The 17338-nt window shown below is 36.4% G+C and overlaps 3 protein-coding genes and 1 non-coding gene across 4 annotated transcripts; all 4 read right to left on the reverse strand.

Moving 5' to 3' along the window:
• Positions 1–2: 2 nt before the first annotated feature.
• K10D3.4 (BPTI/Kunitz inhibitor domain-containing protein) lies at positions 3–5238 on the reverse strand. Its single transcript, NM_059619.6, has 8 exons — positions 4759–5238; positions 2974–3477; positions 2605–2754; positions 2285–2515; positions 1068–2231; positions 821–997; positions 524–773; positions 3–468 (listed from the first exon to the last, which is right to left on the reverse strand). The coding sequence occupies exons 1-8, from the start codon at positions 4934–4936 to the stop codon at positions 354–356; spliced, it is 2769 nt and encodes a 922-aa protein (NP_492020.1). The 5' UTR covers positions 4937–5238; the 3' UTR covers positions 3–353.
• hpo-11 (Protein kinase domain-containing protein) lies at positions 3747–12843 on the reverse strand. The gene is made up of 14 exons (NM_059621.5): positions 12747–12843; positions 12403–12555; positions 11794–11902; positions 11466–11629; positions 10910–10999; positions 10717–10852; positions 8551–8634; positions 8247–8506; positions 7703–7801; positions 7325–7489; positions 6873–7270; positions 6175–6298; positions 5718–5821; positions 3747–5666 (listed from the first exon to the last, which is right to left on the reverse strand). Exons 2-14 carry the CDS (start codon positions 12493–12495, stop codon positions 5543–5545), a joined length of 1950 nt encoding a protein of 649 aa, NP_492022.3. The 5' UTR covers positions 12496–12555; positions 12747–12843; the 3' UTR covers positions 3747–5542.
• K10D3.10 lies at positions 4325–4649 on the reverse strand. The gene has a single exon (NR_101576.1). It is a non-coding gene; the product is annotated as a small nucleolar RNA K10D3.10 (small nucleolar RNA).
• A 2361-nt stretch (positions 12844–15204) lies between the features above and the next one.
• On the reverse strand, positions 15205–17109 carry fecl-1 (FErroChelatase-Like). Its single transcript, NM_059622.8, has 7 exons — positions 17036–17109; positions 16821–16978; positions 16562–16777; positions 16405–16511; positions 16243–16358; positions 15873–16196; positions 15205–15468 (listed from the first exon to the last, which is right to left on the reverse strand). Exons 1-7 carry the CDS (start codon positions 17078–17080, stop codon positions 15310–15312), a joined length of 1125 nt encoding a protein of 374 aa, NP_492023.1. The 5' UTR covers positions 17081–17109; the 3' UTR covers positions 15205–15309.
• Positions 17110–17338: the final 229 nt, after the last annotated feature.

Below are 17338 nucleotides of genomic sequence, written 5' to 3' on the forward strand. Positions count from 1 at the left end.
GAATTGGAAATTTCGTTTTATTTCAAAAGAAGAAAACTCAAAACATAGCTAAAAATAGCAATACGATTGACGTCAAAACAGAACTTTGAAAATATAGATTTCTGATTTTCAGGCTCTTTTTGGCATCGATTTTTTCCAGTTACATGGAAAAACAATGAGAGGAAAATGAACAATTGATAGAGGAAAAACAGACAACCGTACAGTGTAAGTTATGCAGAAAAATTATTTGTTTGGTGGGGAATACACATGTACGTGGGAATGAGATGGCGAAAAAGTCAAGAAAAAACATCAAAAAATAAATGAAAGAATTTAGAAATTTTAGAGAACAAAGTCGTGAACCCCGGAGCTCTTGTTTAACTCTTTCCATTTCCCAACTGAACTCTGCAACAGATGAATCCATTGTCATTGCCCGTGTAAAGACATGCTGAGTTGTCTGGACAAGATTGTGGAGTTCCAGCACGAGCATATCTAAAATTATACAAAATTGAAAACCATTCAATTTTTCAAATCAAATTTCACTTACGGATTGCACGTCCTATAGTTTCCAGCCAACTCGACTGGAACCAAATTAGCTGGTTGTGGTGGGCAAACATTCGGCAATCGAACATCTGACTCAAGTCCACAACAGATATATCTTTCCAAATTAGTGGAGAATTGGCAATGTCTGTTGGCTCCACAACCCTGGATGGCGTCATTGAGTGGAGCTGATGGAGAGCAGTATTTGTACTGGGCTCCGTTTTCTCCTGGTACAGGAACAAGTTGTGGTGGGCAGTCTAAAAGAAAATGACTAAATTATGAGGGTTAACTCGAAGATACTTACATCCTGTATCAACAGAGTCTGGGGATCTGCAGCAGTAGAAAGCATTGACTGATGTTGTTGTAGTTGAGAACCAGCAGAAGAAGTTTCCAGGGCAAGCTCCATCAACATTTGGAGTACATTGCATTGGTTGAAGTGAGAGAGCAGAAATGAATGGAGTTGAAGCAGCAGGGCAGAGAGCTGGAAATTAATTTTTGGAATTTTGAAAGATAAAAAGTATGTTTAAGAAGCTGTAATTAAAAAAACTAACATTGAAGTTCAGTCGAAGCTCCGCAGCAAACATTCTGATCAAGAAGTGGTGAAGAATAACAAGTGTAACCATCGGGACAACCACCGGAAACTCTTCCATTTCCACCTGGATTTGAGCATTGAACAAGTCTGCTTCCATCTCCATCCTTGGCAACAACAGTTCCTGGTGGACAGGCTTCCGAAAGACAATAGTTTTGACAAGACTTTTGAGAAGCAAAGTTATTGCGATTTCCTTCACATCCATTATATTCAAATGTTTGGCATGTCTTTGAATCAGCATTGAAGTACCATCTGGAGATTCTTGTGCTAGAACATCTAACTCCGACGTCACGTGGTTGAGAGCATACGAAATTCTTTGATGGACAGCAGAGACTCTTTGTTTGGTAAACGGTTCCAGTCCATGTGGTAACTGGTGTACAGTAATGAGTAGATGGGCATTGTCGGTTAGTTGTACAAGCACGTGCTGCTCCATTCTGCTCCTTCCATACTTCTCCTCCATCTGGACATGATTCAACTCTACAGTAATCCTTACAATCTTGTTGAGTGGCAAAGTTATTAGAGTTTCCATCACAACCATTGAAAGAGTATGTCTGACAAGTTCTAGTTGTAGAATCATAATACCAACGAGTGACAGCTGGTCCACAAGATGCTCCAGATTTGTAAGACAATGAACAAGTGTAAGCTTGAGTTGGACAACATCCATAGGTGGTTCCATCATAATAACAGTAATGATTAGCTGGACAGGTGGTAGAAGCAGCTGAAGATCCTCCACAGATAATGAAGTTTCCGTTGGAATCAGTAAGAGCGGTTCCTTGAATACATTGTGGCTCACTGCGAGCATCTCTACAGTAATCTTGGCATTCTTTGTACGTTTCGAAGTTATTAGCATTTCCTTGACATCCAGAATAGATAAACTCTTCGCAGTTTCCGGTTTTAGCATTGAACCACCAACGATTGGAATATGTTCCACAGTTACCTTGTTCTCTTGGCAACTTGCACACGTACTGCGGACGTGGACAACAGACTCCTCCGAAAGTAGTTGAGCCAGAAGTAGACTCACAGGAGTGAGTAGATGGACATGAGTTGGCTCCAGAACCAGTTGGTGAGCATTCCATGTTGCGTTCTCCAGATGAATCCTTGAGTGGTTCTCCAGCAGAACAGAGAACTGAAATATACATGTTTAAAGTTAAAATTCTTCAAAGAAAACAGTTTCCTTACTTCTTGAGCAGAATTTCTCACAGTGATCTTGAGAAAGGAAGTTGTTAAAGTTTCCTCCCTGTCCGAGATACGAGAATTGAATACAACGTCCTTCTCGCGAATCGTAGTAGAATCTTGGCGAAGTGTTTCCAGAACCATCTGGGATTCCGACATCAAAGTATTCGGTTGGTAGACCTCCGGCTGTATTGTAGACTTCTGATGGAATTCCTCCATTTCGAGAGCAGATGAACACTAAAAATTTAAATTAATAAGTACCATCTTGAATATTCAAAGGTTTTATTCTCTTAATATCAAAATTCGGTAAACTCTCATAAACTTACAGTAAGTTGGACAACATTGTTGAAGAGTTCCCATGGTTGTACATTGATAGTTCGGGTTGTTACATCCATTGTCATTTCCTTGACAATAAACTGGCTCTTGTTTGACTCCAGTTGTACGGTCACGATACAATGGAAGACCGCGGTTACAGGCTGAACAGTTTTAATTTTAAAGTAGAATTTGACTTTTTCAAATTGGAAGTTGTTAAACACGGTTAATTTTCTATGTGTCCGTCAGCAACCTCACACTATTGGCATGGTGGTAGGACGATTCACATATAGACTATTAAACTGAGTCTACTGTGCTCATTGAGGCTATATGTATACATCGCAAATTAACCATATAATTTCATTCAATAAATATAAACTCACTTTGTTTACAGTAAGACTCGCAATGATCCTTTGTCTGGAAGTTGTTGGCATTTCCACCGTATCCTTGATATTTGAGCTCTCTACATTCTCCGGTAATTGGGTCATGGTACCAATGATTCAAAGTAGTACCACCACCTGGTGGAGTGTATCCTTCATTTGGTGGTTGAATACAAGCAAATGCACGTGATGGACAACAGAAACTGATAGGATTGTTGACGGTACAATCATCAGAATCACAAATACAATCGTATGAAAGAGCTCCAATAGCTTCACACGTGGCATCGGCTCCTCCGTAGCACTGTTGAACTTGGTTTTCAATGCGGAACTTTGGATTATTTCCGTTAAGTGGACAGAATCCATAGTTGAGACACACAAGACCATCACGAGTACGGAATGGTGGTTGATTGTTGGCACATCGACATTCTCCTGATCTACAGTATGCACCTGGCCAAACGGCTTCACATTGTCGATTTTGTGTACATCCAGACTCTCCCGGATTGATTTCTAAATATATTATTTCATTTCAATTGAAGAAAATTAGTAAAAATTTCAACTACATTGCAGTTTTCACTTATGACTCAAGAAATGGAAAATTGGAAATTTATTTTTCGTGCGAAACGAGTTTATTGAGTTTAAATCCTCACTTTTCAACATTTGTTTGTTACAAATTGTTTCGTAAAAACTGTATCATAAAGGGTCAAATTGCTTAAAAACGTTTACTGATGTACCAAAAAAACGATTTAGGTGTTAGTTTGAAAGATTGAGAAAGTGAATAATCAATTCATAATTTATTTATGCATCAAAGAAGAAAATGGTTCACAAGGAAGGTAAGAAAAGAGAAAATAAGAGAAAAGCAGTCGGTGGCAAAATAAGTTAGGCTTATATATGTGTGTGTGCTTGCGCTGGTGGCATTTTTGTGACTCAAATTTTGCAGAAACGACAACTAAAATCGGATGAGGAGAAAAAAGTTAAAAGAGCAACCCGCCAGGATGGAGAACAACAACCCAGCAAAACGACGACGATAAGCAATGAAACGAAACAATAAAAAATAATGTTGATGAGCATCCGTGTTGGTTCTGGATGTTTCGTTTTGACAAGAGAAGAAAATAGAAGGACCTAGGGTATACTAAAAACACGGGAGACGAGGATAACAGCGCGAGATAAAACGAATCAGGATACTAAATTCTTTGTATGGCATTATTCGTTGGAAGATACATAGAATCACAATTTAAAATGCCATACATAGTATTTGCCAAAATAAAAAGAATATAGATTGTGAGAAACAAAGAAGAAAGTCTAAAGGGATGGGGCCACGATATGAGCTTAGGAGAACAAACTGGATGGGGAACGAAGACGCCGGGAGTTTTCGGTTCGTTGTGCCAAGAGATCTCATTTTAGAAGTTGGCACGACCCGAGCAACTCACGGCGGATATCGGGTAAAAACCTAGAAATTTTGGAGCCCGTGTTACGGGAATCGTTGTAGGGAATCTAGACGTTTTCGATGCCATTTTCACATAGATAAAAAGGAAACGAAGAATTGAAATGAAAGTTTGATGGGACTATGAAGGGGAAAAACGGAAAAGTGCCTAACATGAAAAAACGCATGCATTCAACATGAATACACAAATGTACGTGAAATATGAATAATGATGAAAACGACAAGAAGAATGTGAATTAAAGTTAGAAAGCGAGAAGGCGAGAAGCTAGCACAGCGAGAATGGGGGAAGGTGATCAGTATGGGGATCTACAGTAATCTCGTTTCTCTTTATTTTATCAAATACTTACTTCTCCAGCAATAAGAATCAATCTCGACATATGTCGTCAGACAGGCACATCGCTTATTTCCAGCACAATAATTTCCGGTTCCGCAATCTGTGGAGACCTCACAAGGCCGTCCTACGGTTCCGTGTTGGGCACGGACCGCGATAGCGGCAAGCAGCAACAGAGCCGCTAATTTAAGCATTGTGCTCGCTTATCGTTTGTTGAAAACTGCTATATCACAGTGATCAATAGGGAATAATGGGGGGAGTGAGTGGGGGGACAAACGATTTGTCGGGCGTTTGACCGTGTCCGTCGTCTCTTCGCACGACCGCAAATACCACTACCAAATATCTTAGAAGGGGCCGAGAGTCAGTCAACACGAACAGACAAACCTCTATACAGCACACAGTCACCGTCAACCCGTCGACTATGGACTTGGTGGTGCTCACGGCGGTGGCTCCGAGACCCGCCCAGTCGTTGCTCTATTACTTCCTGGGCGGAACTGTCGTCCCATCTTTCTTGAGCGCGATCTCTCTCACAATATCGAAATGGTTAATTCTCGGTAAACAAATGCGCACAGAGCTCTCGCAGTTAGTGAATAAGAGAACCTAGACATACCGATTGACCCATATTGAACTATTCAAAGAGAAAAGAGTTAATAGAAAAAGATCCCCATCTAATCACCAGAAATGGTTAAAGGAACAAGAGGAAACTGGACAAAAACAGAGAAAAACTGTAACAGGAAATATAATACGGGGATGTGGGGAGGGATGGAGGGATGGAGATGATTGGAAACAGAAATTGAAGACTAGGAAGATGTTGTTGTTGTTGGTGTTTGAGATGAAGGAGCAACCGAATCAACAATTGGTTTTACCGAATTCGTTATCGAGCTTGAAGTACCGTTTTCAATTGGAGCCTCAGAGTTTGACTCTCTGAAAAATTAATTTTTAAAAAGTTTTTCAAAACTTCATTTTGAAATTTACCTCGTTGATGTTTCATTCTCCTCTTCCTGAACACCTTCTGCAATACGAGCAGCACGAATATCAAAAGCCACTGCAATTGCTTTTTCGACTCCTTCCGAATCCAGCTGAAATTAAAGTTTTGATATTTATGTGTTTTTTGAAGTGTTTGGTTTATTCTCTCTTCTTCTCATATTATCATTTTCAACGCGCATGTTTGTTAGCTATGTGTCGAGTGACCATCAGCGTGCGCTAGCGCTATAGAGGATAAGCATCATTATGAGCAACTCGATAGACCAAGAAAAAAAGGTCACCCCCCCCCCCCCCCATCATCCAACGTGCAGTGTGTTTGCCGGTGTCCTTATTTGTTGAGAAAGCCGTAAGAGTCTCTCTATCAGCAGATTATCCTTTTCTGCATTCTCCACTTAGAGTGAGCGAAGAGAAGAAAAGTTTAAGGGAGAACGCCAACAAAGTCACTCACCTGACACATAAAACCGTGTGTAATCAGATTTTCAGTCAAAGTTTCTGGATTGTCACCCTTGTTGATCGACGTTGTTAATTGCCGATGCATTTGATCTTCTAATAGAAGAACAATTGACATTTCTCTGAAAATTAATTTGTTAATGTAAATAATTACATCAGGTTTCATCAGATGCGAACTTTGCACTTTTTTCCTCTAATATACGATACCCGGTCTCGACACGACAATTGTTTTCGCAAATTCAGAAAAGTGGGTGCCTTTAAAGAATACTGTAGTTTTAAAATCTAGTTGCTTCGGAATTTCCATCGATTTTCATAGTTTTCCGATAAAAATATATTTATGTATTTGAAAAATATATAATATACAAAGTTAGTAACTTTCGTTCAAACTTCTACAAAATTTTCATCAAAATTTCATAGTTTTTATCTTGGTTTTGTCCAAATTTAAATTGTTGTACTTTTATATTTATTTTTTAAATATTTAAACTTTTCATCAAAAAACTATGAAAAGTCTATTGTAATTCCGAAGCAAATACGTTTTAAAACTACAGTACTCTTTAAAGGCGCGCGCCTTTTCGCATTTAACATTAAATTTTTCGTGTCGAGACCCGAATCATCAAATTTCGGGTCTTATTTAAAATTCTATCAGGAAAGGGTGAACTGATTCAGGAAGTATACTTTGAAAGAAAAGAAACGTACTCATTTTCAATATGCACATTGATCTCCAAAATGTGTCTATTTTCTAACCGCATATCTCTCTCCCCATTTGGTTCTCCTTCTTCTTCCGGAGTCGGTGATCCAGCATCACGCCCATTTGATGATCCTATTGTAACATTTGCTCCATTGACTTCAACTTCGACTTTACTCGTTGATTCCGTACTCGTAACTTCACCGATTTTCTTATCAACTGCTTCAGGACTTGCTGATTTACCGATGGAAGATGGTCCATTTGTATTAGTTGTTGTACCACTTGGCTGTGATGATTGACCAGGTAAACTAGTATTAACTGATGTTTCTGCAGTGATTGTTGAGTTGGCTGAAGGATGCGTTGATGAAGGAGCAGATATATCCGTAGTGATCAAAGTCGATGGATTAGTCTGAAAACTCTATAATTTTCATAGATTTACACAAGTTCTTTCTGTATCTCATACATTCGAATATGCCCGTAATGTTGTAGATGGTTGATGTGCAAGTGGTGCAAATGCAGTTAATGGATAAATTCCATTTCGAACATCATCGAGAAATTTTTCTAGATCAACTTGAAATGCGGCCACTTGGCAATAAGCCATCTCTCTTAATTTCGACGTTGCAGCAATCTGAAAAACAATGTAGTTTAAATTAATGTACTTAGTTCACTGTATTCGATCAAAAGGTAGTGTAGATAACCGAGAAGCGCCGACAAAGTGACCGACGAATCAAATATTTACTTTTGTGGAGGGGGGAAAGAGTAACAACAAAACGAACTCCTCATATGGCCATTTACCCGATAACTTTTAGAACGCATTAGTCTATGTGGGGATTCAACTTACTGTTTCATTGTCTTTTATTCGGAATGCACTTTCCGAAACATCTTCATACTTTTTCGAGTCGACAATTGCGTGCGCAGAGAGCAATTTTAATGAGTGAACCTGAAATTTTGGTAATTATGCTTCAGAAAAAAATGTCATTGAAATTTGTATTTGAAATTTTTTGACTCGCGAAGTATACAACTACCACACTTGGAATTTTTTAAAGGTTTTTTTTTTGGCAGAATACCAAATTTTTAAAAAAAATTGAGTTTTTGAGAAATGAATAGAAATTTTATATGTTAGAGTACACATCGGCTTTAGATAAAATTAATTTTAACATAATTAGAATCTAAAAATTTTGTAAAGAATTGTTTTTGGTCGTTATGGCAAAACCTTTTAAAAATATAGTCAATTTTTTTACTGTAAATAATAAATTTCAAATAAAAGTTTTACTCTTGCATTTAGTAATTTCAGATCCATAGAAAAATAGTTTCAAACCATTTTTTCACAGACGGTACTTCACATTTTTGCTTTTTTTTTGGCAAATCTTATGGCATCCACGTACCTCAAAAAGTATCTGATGAAATAAAAGTTCTCTTGCTGAAGGCCGTTCAGCTGGATCTTTTCTGAGGCATTGTCGTATAAAATCTTGTTGCATCGGATCTTCCAACGATCGAATCGCTTTTTCAATGACATCTTCGGTGACTGGTCCTTCTGAACTTCCATTCTGACATCCCGAAAGTCCACCGATTACTGCAATTTCCAGTGAACAAATTCCAAATGAATAGATGTCGGCTGCCGACGTAAGCTCAGTATTGTCTAAAACTTCATAACAGATATTAGATCAGTTCTTCAAAATTTAATGTTACTTTCGTATTCCGGAGCAATGTAGTGCATATATCTCATATTCTCTCGGCATGTCTTCACGTGATGGTTGATGGCATCCGGAGCGACTGTAAAAATGTTATTTTATGCAAAAAAAGATGTGTGAGAAGGAAGAGAGTAGGAGAGGGGGAAATGCGAGATGTTAGTTGACAAGTTCAACAACAAGCCTCAATAGAGATCATAACGATTATATTTTAATACTACGTTGTCAGCTAATAACAAACTACTACGATATCGATAAAAACTGAAAACATCAATAAGGCTCATGTGTTTTGTAGATACTTTTTTCCAAATATTCTAATTTTAGAGACATTTCCTCGAGATAATGTATACATCTTCAGCCGATTTTCCTTGCATTTCCGCATTACTTTGCACTTTGTCCAAGTTCATTTTTCAATCTCTGATTGCCATCCATACGGACATCCCGGGGCGTCTGCGCACCTGGTACTCGTTGGAACGGCAACAAATCGTCTCGCTAATCAACAAATAAAGAAAATCGGGCACATACTTTCACTGAGACGACACTATACTCGTACTCTTTCTCTATAGAGCACATAACTTTGAAGGAGTGTGCCGAGTAAAAGGAGGTAACGAAGATCCGCGAAAAGTCGGGTCGTCAAAACGATGAAAATCTAATCAGCAAACAAGTTGTACCATATCACCGGGCGGTATCCTGGCGAGCCGATTGCCAATGTGCGCGTAACTTTGTGATGCAAATAGCACACTTAAATCATTTAAGCCCTCCTTTGCAAGTAAACTTGTTCCGCTCGTAAGGTGTAACTTTGTTGAGGGGTTTCGTTGACTGGTCAGTCGATGGAAAACAAGGAAGTGATAATTTGGTTAACAAAAGATACTATAATTTTCTGAAAATCTAATCTTTTTAGTTTTCACCCGTTATTGCTTACCAGTATTCCAAAATGTACGTATAATATTTTTTCAGTTTAAAACTGTCCTACAGCTTTTCACTAAATTCTTATTTCTATGAAGATATTCTACAAACTGTCATAAAGATTAGGTCTAATTTTCGGTTTAAAACACATAAAGCTTGCCAACACATGTCGGAAATCCAAAACTAAATCGATAGAGAAAGGGTGAGCAGGAAAAAGGTCAGAAGCAGAAAAACACATGCACAAGGTACAAAACATGATAGATCGGGAATTGGATAACGACACCACTAATAGAGTTACAAGACAAAGAATGATAATAGCCCCGATTAGGGACATTTAATCAGACTTTTTTCGTTTCAAATGGAATACCCACCAAGAAGGTTTTGTCCACTGACGTCTTTACACATCGATATACCTGAACAATTATGTGAAAATAGGGAAACAATTGATTATTATGTTATCCATATCATAAATAATTTTTATCGTAAAATTATAACGGTAACGGACGTATTATTTTTAATTTTAAAGATATAATCGCCCATGCCTAGACCCCTCTAGTAACATTAATATATTAACATAAACAAAAACATAAACTTTAAAATAGCCCCCGTAAAAGACCAGCTAAAAATCAAACTTATAAGGTTTGAGGAGAATCCTGATCATTGAAAAATCAAGTAAAATCTCAAAAACCAGTGTTTAGTCGAAATTGTGCATTCCGCACTAAATTGTTAAAACAAAAAACAAAAGGAAATGTGAAATACACATTTTAATAATTTAGAATTCGCATGCCAGTAAATTAAAAAAATGGAAGAATACAAGTGAAAAACCCAGATGAAACATTAAAGTTAAAAGTTAAACACTGAAAGAACAGAAGAATCTATCAATAATTTTATATGTATTCTTCATGGTTTTCCTACATAAAAAAGGTATCAAGAGCATTTTTCTAATTTTTCAAAGAAATTGAGAATTGTATTTTTTTAATGTAATTTATAAATCGCTGTTTTCTCAATAACAATTTTTTCTAATTTTAATTGTTTTTTGTCTAGATCGTAGATCTAGTTTTTCTAAAAATTGAGAAAGTTTAATGAAACTGGAAATTTTGAACGTTCTGTTTAATATTGAAAACAATAAATATGCTCAAAAAATAAATCCGGTTTTTTCAGTGATTTTTCACCATTTTATCACTATATTTTCTACAGTAACCAGTGAATTTTTCAAATTGATCTATCAGAATAAAAATTACAGCAAAAAACTGGAACTCACCACATCCAATTTTTATGAGACCATTTTGCTGAATAAACACCGTATTACACGTCAGATTTCCATGAATTATAGGTGGATCCGATGAATGAAGGTAGTTTAATGCTGACAAAATTTGCGTCGTCCACTTTTTCCAAGCCTGCAATTGCTGATTTATGAAGATGAGTAATACGTTAGATGTCTCAATAAGTTATACCTTAATGCTAAGTGATGAGCCGGCTTTTCGTGTTCTTTGAAGAAATGCTGACATTGAACCGGATGACATATATTCTGTGATGAATATTATCTAAAAAAAACGGAATATTTTATTTCAAACATTCTATCCTATTCACAAATTGGAAGAAAAAAACATAAAACTTTTAAGCTAATCACAGTTTTTTCAAAAAGTACGGTACTTGTTGTGAAATTTTTCAAACTGCAGTTTTTTTCTGACACTTTGAATATAGAATATGCTTTTGTTGTAATAAACTGTGCACAAGTGGACATTTCCGGTTTATATTTGGTTTTTGACGAAAAATAGTTTTCAATGGGATTTTGAGATTTTTTTGCTAAAAAAACACTTTTTGCAATTCAACCGCTTGTTGTATTTTGTTTCTTTTTTTTTACAAAATTTGGGTTTTCATTTTTTAAATATTTTCCGTGCAATATAACTTTCTCAAAGTTTTTACGGGTTTAAAATCAAAAAAAAAATTTTTTTTGAAACTCATCACCACAGAAACAATAAATATATACGAGTTTGAAAATCAACGTACCCTTGGTTTTTCCGACTTTGAATCTGTCCAATATTTATGAAACTTTACTAGATTTGTATGAACTAATTGAGTCAGATTATCGAATACAGCGTTGATTTTTTCCTCTTGTGCTCGAAAGTTTTTCCTTTCCGAAAATTGAACTTCATTCCAGACAACTTCGTTACCTGAAATATTTATGATGATATTGGTGATTATGATGCAAAAAATATAGAAGTGATTTTTGGAGATCTTTACAAAAATTTTACTTTTCAGGACGAAAAATAATTTTTTATTTTTACGAACACTCAATACGCTGAGGATGTTATATTTTTAAATTTAAAAAAATCACCAGTTTCGTTATCCATTGCAAGATAGGCGACGTCTATACCGGGTACATCTCTCTGTTTCACTTGTTCTCTTCGTTTTGACCATCGTTTGTCCGGTGACTCTTCTAAGATCTGAAAAACCGCAAAAATTACTTTAAAATATAAATTCAAAAGTATATTAAATATATTATTTTAAATCATATCTGAAAAAAAATAATGTTAAATTTATTTTTTTTTCTTTCAATTGCACACTTATTTCGGAACTAAATGCTTTTTAAATTTCTGCCCAAATGAACTTAGTTTCGACATTATTTATTTTCTGGCTTTACTAATTTGGTTTTTCTTTAGTTATTGAGTTTAAACATGATTTGTTACATTTTACGAAATTTTTCTGTAAATAAAATTGATAACCCAAAAAATAAATTGGCCGTGCGCAGGAATTCAAAAATTAGACTTTTTCAATTTTTTTTTGGCAAAATTTAAAAAAAAGTTTTAAAAAACTCTATAACCTTTTAACGGTTTTATTCGATATATTGAAACTTTTTTTTTTGGAATTTAAGACAAGAAAAAATGAAGCCATCGTGATTTTTCATTCGATTTTTTACATAATTTTTATTTAAAAATAAACAAACCTCTTCAGCTCCATCTGCATCTGAATCGCTGGCCGCGTCGTCACCAATAGGTGTCTTCCCTGCAGCTGTTCGCTCCTCACCGGAACTGACCATTGTCGTCGTCGTCGCCGGTTGAATGAGGAATAATGCGAATGGGAGATCAATTGGACAATTCTGAAAATAAAAAGATTTCGTTAACTTATCCTCTAATTCCAGATAGTCTACAGTATTTTTTTGTTCCAACCATGTGTGTGCTCAACTCAAAAAAAAAAATCATGAATCACATGAGCCACATGAGACACACACGTAGGAATGTCAGCCGGTGGCGGTGTCAATATTTCGAAAGCAGAACAAAAATGACTCACCGACGACAAGAATCGGCCAAAGGGGCTCCAGTTTGTCCCTGATTCTTGTCCTCTTTTTCAGATATATTTCGATTCCAATCGACCCCGATATAATTCTGAAAAAAAAAAAATTTTTTTTTAATTTTAACAATTGAAGAGTATGTCAATTGAAAACTTTAAGGTCAATCGAGTTGGGCAAAAAGAGCGAATTCCAAACAAAAGACCATATGACAATATACGTTTTTTCCCTCTCTTTTCACTCATTCTCTTTCACTTCTCACGGGACCCCATCCGTCGAAAATAGTGGGCTCGAATTGAGAGACGCAGATGAATCAGTCGACCCCCGGGAAGAGAAGAGAACAAGTAAAGAGGAGACGCAGACGATATAGAAGGAAAAAGGGAGAACGAGAAAAGTGCTACAGCCTGAAGTCGGTGTCTTCTTTGCACCAGTAATTCAGTGAGAAAAGTCAAATGATCAGCTGTTAGTAGAAATATAGAGAAATACAAAGACATGTTTCATTGGTTTCAAAATTTTCCCCAACTTGAGAATTTCCCTCTATAAATAAATTTATAAGCGAACACATCTGCAATGATTATCCGAAACGTAGTGTGTTATCTTGTCGCGTGCGAAACGACAGAATGATGATACGAGAAGACGAGTTTTGTTGCAAACCAAATTTGTTTGAACAGCTTTCAAGCGAACTAATTTTTAAAAAATGATGAAAATTAATTGGAAATTTTTTTTTGTTTTAAATTAAGAGAATTGAAATGCGCTCTATCGAAGAGGCGCACCATTGTTGGGAGATGCAAATTTTGTGGAAATGAGCTACCGCTCGACTTGCAACGAAAATAACAAAGAAAACGTTTTAAATCTTTAAGACGTGCCCAACATTGCCTAAATCAAAGTTTCTCAGTGTTTTTTGTTCTAATGTTAAATAAAAAAGGTTGAATTTATGAAATAGGATTATTTTTCAAGTTGTAGTTTGAAAATCAATTTCCATGCAATTAACATTTCAAATGCAGCACAGCTCTCAATAATTTGCCTTTTTAAAAACATTAACATGTAAGATTCTTTAAAATTTCAAGGACAAAAAAATAAGAAAAAGCACAAACGGAAGGACCAAGAGCGATTCGCAACAATTTATTGAGTTTGGAGTGCACTAAAAAGTCTTTGGGTAGTCTCGAAACCTATTCCCGCACACAATTTTCTTCATGTTCTCGCCTTGAACGTTCCAGTCCAGTGAACACAATATTGAACGAGTAGGCGAAATCGAAGTTCCCTTATCAGAACGTTCTCTGACCTAATCATGCATTTGCCAGTTGCAAATGGGCATATAAAAACGAAATATTTGACTTGCGAAGTTAAGAGATAAACGTGTAGTTACATAAATTTGGCGCCAATGGGCATAAGAATATTATTCAATTTAAAATTCTCCATTATTAAAATGTATATTCAACATGGCACACGCGGGGCGCGTGCGCCGCCCGTGTCCTTGTTCCGTTTTTTTAGTTGGAACGGCTCGCGCCCAAGCAGGGAGTATTTGCTCAAACGGAAGCAGCACTCTTCCCGGCAAAGCTCTCTTCGGGATCTCACAGTGATAATTGACGCGGGAAACAGAGAAGAGACTGCAGCAGTGGGAATGGAAATATGGGAGAGAGGAGAGATCAAGGTTGTTGCAGGGAGCACTGAATTTTTTGCGAACGTGCAAACTTGAACCGAGCGCAAACTTTATCAGCAGTTGACAGTTTAAATGATTGGTACATCTTTTCAAGGATACTCGAGTACCCCAAAAGCCGGCTTTTGGAAAATTTTTCACAGATTTTCCCAAATGTCATAAATAGAGATTTGACAAATATTGTCTTTTTGCAAAAGGATTATGATTTGTTAGTCTCTAAAACAAGAAATGTATAGTTATTTCAGATAGTTGAAGAAATGTGAATAACATTTCAAGATCTACTCGATGTGATCTTCAATTGAATTGGAAAATGACAGTACTACAGCTTCAAAACTCATGGGTCGCAGGAAATAAGAACAATTAATACTTGGGAACACATTGGGACACCCATTAGATAACAATTGACAAGATTTCGGCCTGAATGGTCAACTACTGGCCGGCACTGGTCTAGTTAGAGTGGTATGCAGAGAATGGGAGAATGGCCGCCATCGGGCCGAAACAGCCGTCGCCTATGAGAGAGCCCCACTCATCACAGAGACCGCCAAGAAAAGAGACGGACGACGAAATAGTATGGTGACGTAGACACATGTCGAGTCAGTTGTTAAGGCGGTGGAGGGTGTTAGAAGAGCAGAGAAGAGACACACTACGCGTCAGTAGATGTGAAGGAGGGTATTTAGGATTGTGTATGTTTCGAATCAGAACTGCCATACGTATGGTAATTTCAGTGTAGGATTTCAATGATGTCATATATTATTTACAGTATACTTTGAACTTTAATTTGTTATGGATAGGAAACATAATTTAAATAAAAACAATTTCATTTTGGTCTATAAGAACCTAAACTATTGGTAATGTGGCAATTTCTCTAGAAATAATAATTTTACACACGTTTAATCGTTTCGAAAGATTCAATGCAAAAATATGTTGAGATTCTGCAACTGTCTCGTTGAGCAGGCCACTTCCAATTGTTGATCCTTCCGTCCGAGCAATAGATTTTTGACGATCTCCGATATTCCATGTGTCAGATGATCGGATTCATAATCGGGTCGAAGGACTAGTGCGTTTTTCTATTTAAAAAAAAGTTGATATTGCATTTTAAAAACATAATTTTTCATATTACGTAGACGTCTAAAGACGATAATTTTTGCCTTATTTTACGCGGATGGTCTCGCCACGCACACATCGAGTTACAGAAACTCGTGTTCATCGCTTTTGTATCGTAAATTTATTCAAAAAAGCTTGGCAGTATTTCTTTTTTTTTTTAAGATACAATAGCGGCCAATAAAGCGATACGAGTTACAGTAACCCGATGAAAATGTTCATTTTTAGACGTCTAAGTAGTATTTTTTTTAATCTTAAAGGGTTTTGCCGAGAAAAAAATTGTTGATTTTTTTAAACACAAAACGTCTATATATAGATGTGTATTGTTTCTGACAATTTTCCATTTGGAATTTGTTAAATTAAAACTTACCAAGTGTTCAACCTTTTTTGGTAATGTATAAAGTGTGTTGAAAGTTTCGATAACATCTGTAATTGGTACAACGGCCACTTTTCCAGATTCTGATGTTTTCCTAATTTTCTGCACTTGAGAGGCAACACCCTGCATAGATGGAAGATCGAATGAATCCCAAGAGGAATAGAATCCAAGTCGCCATGGAATCAGATCACCAAGCTGATTCATGGTTCGTTCACAAGACGCAAAAACTGGTCCGTAATTGCAGGTAAACTTTCGAGGAGCTGCGAAAACAACACCATCCAATTTCGGAAGGACTTCCTTGATTTTCGACGACCAATACTAAAATATTTGAATTAACATGAAGACAATTTCGTGCAATTCTTACATCTGCCAGAATTGGATGATTATTCCATCGCCAAATTGCAGATACATCATAGGAATAATCCGAATTTTGTTCAATTCTACTGCTTGTGATATTTTTGTTTCCCTGGACCAATGGAGCTAAATTAAGTAGAATATATAGAAAGTATTAAAAAAAAAAACTCACATGAAGTCTGTTCAATAATTTTAGCGGATTTGACGAGAAGAGTTTCACTATCTATTGCAGAGAAGTGTGGGTAGAGTGGCATGAAGATGTAATGCTGGGATCGATGTCTGAAAGTTTCGATGTTTATTACCAAAATAAGCATTTTCAATAAATTTACGATTTAATCTCTTTTAGTTGATCCTCAAATGATACTTCGTCAAATTGAAACAAACGGGATACTTTGAATGGACCATGCTCTGGTACTACAGTGTCCAATGATTCTTCAATCTTCTTGCCTAGTCTATCAACCTGCGACTCTAAGCTCGGAACATTTTTATAAGCAGCAATGCATCCTTTCAAATTCTCATTTTTCAGTTTGCCGTTGGCGATTAGTCTGAAATACAAGTTTCAGATTTTTAAGTGGATGATTGACTAACGTGTGTACGAAATTTGGCATTCGAAGTCTCATCGATTGCGCGGATTGATTTTTAAGAAATTCCTTGGCATGAAATTCGTTCCATGGCTGACCAGCATGAAGTAGAATTATCTCGGTTTGTGGTGATCGAGCTGGATCTGCGGAAAAGTGTGATCGAGCCTGAAATGTTAAACGATGCTCTTTAAAAGAAATAAAATATTAAAAATATATTCTCACCGCGACGCGGATCACATTTTGATTCCTTGAAAGCATCTTATTCATAACAAAGATTCGAATTAAATAGGCATTCTGAATAAAGTTTATTAATTGAAAGAAGAAGTTTGCAGAAAAAATGAAAAACCCCCATGAGATTGAAAAGTTGAGTGAGATGCAGACGCAGAGAAAGAAAGTAAAACAGTGGCCGTCCATTTCGTTTCGACAAGACTTTTTCAATTTAGCTGATGATTTAATGAACTTGATATAAAAACACAATTAAAAAAAAAACGAAATATTGTCAATCGACAGTAATATTTGATTTTT

This window comes from Caenorhabditis elegans, chromosome I (assembly GCF_000002985.6).
Source record: "Caenorhabditis elegans chromosome I".
Classification (NCBI taxonomy): Eukaryota; Metazoa; Nematoda; class Chromadorea; order Rhabditida; family Rhabditidae; genus Caenorhabditis; species Caenorhabditis elegans.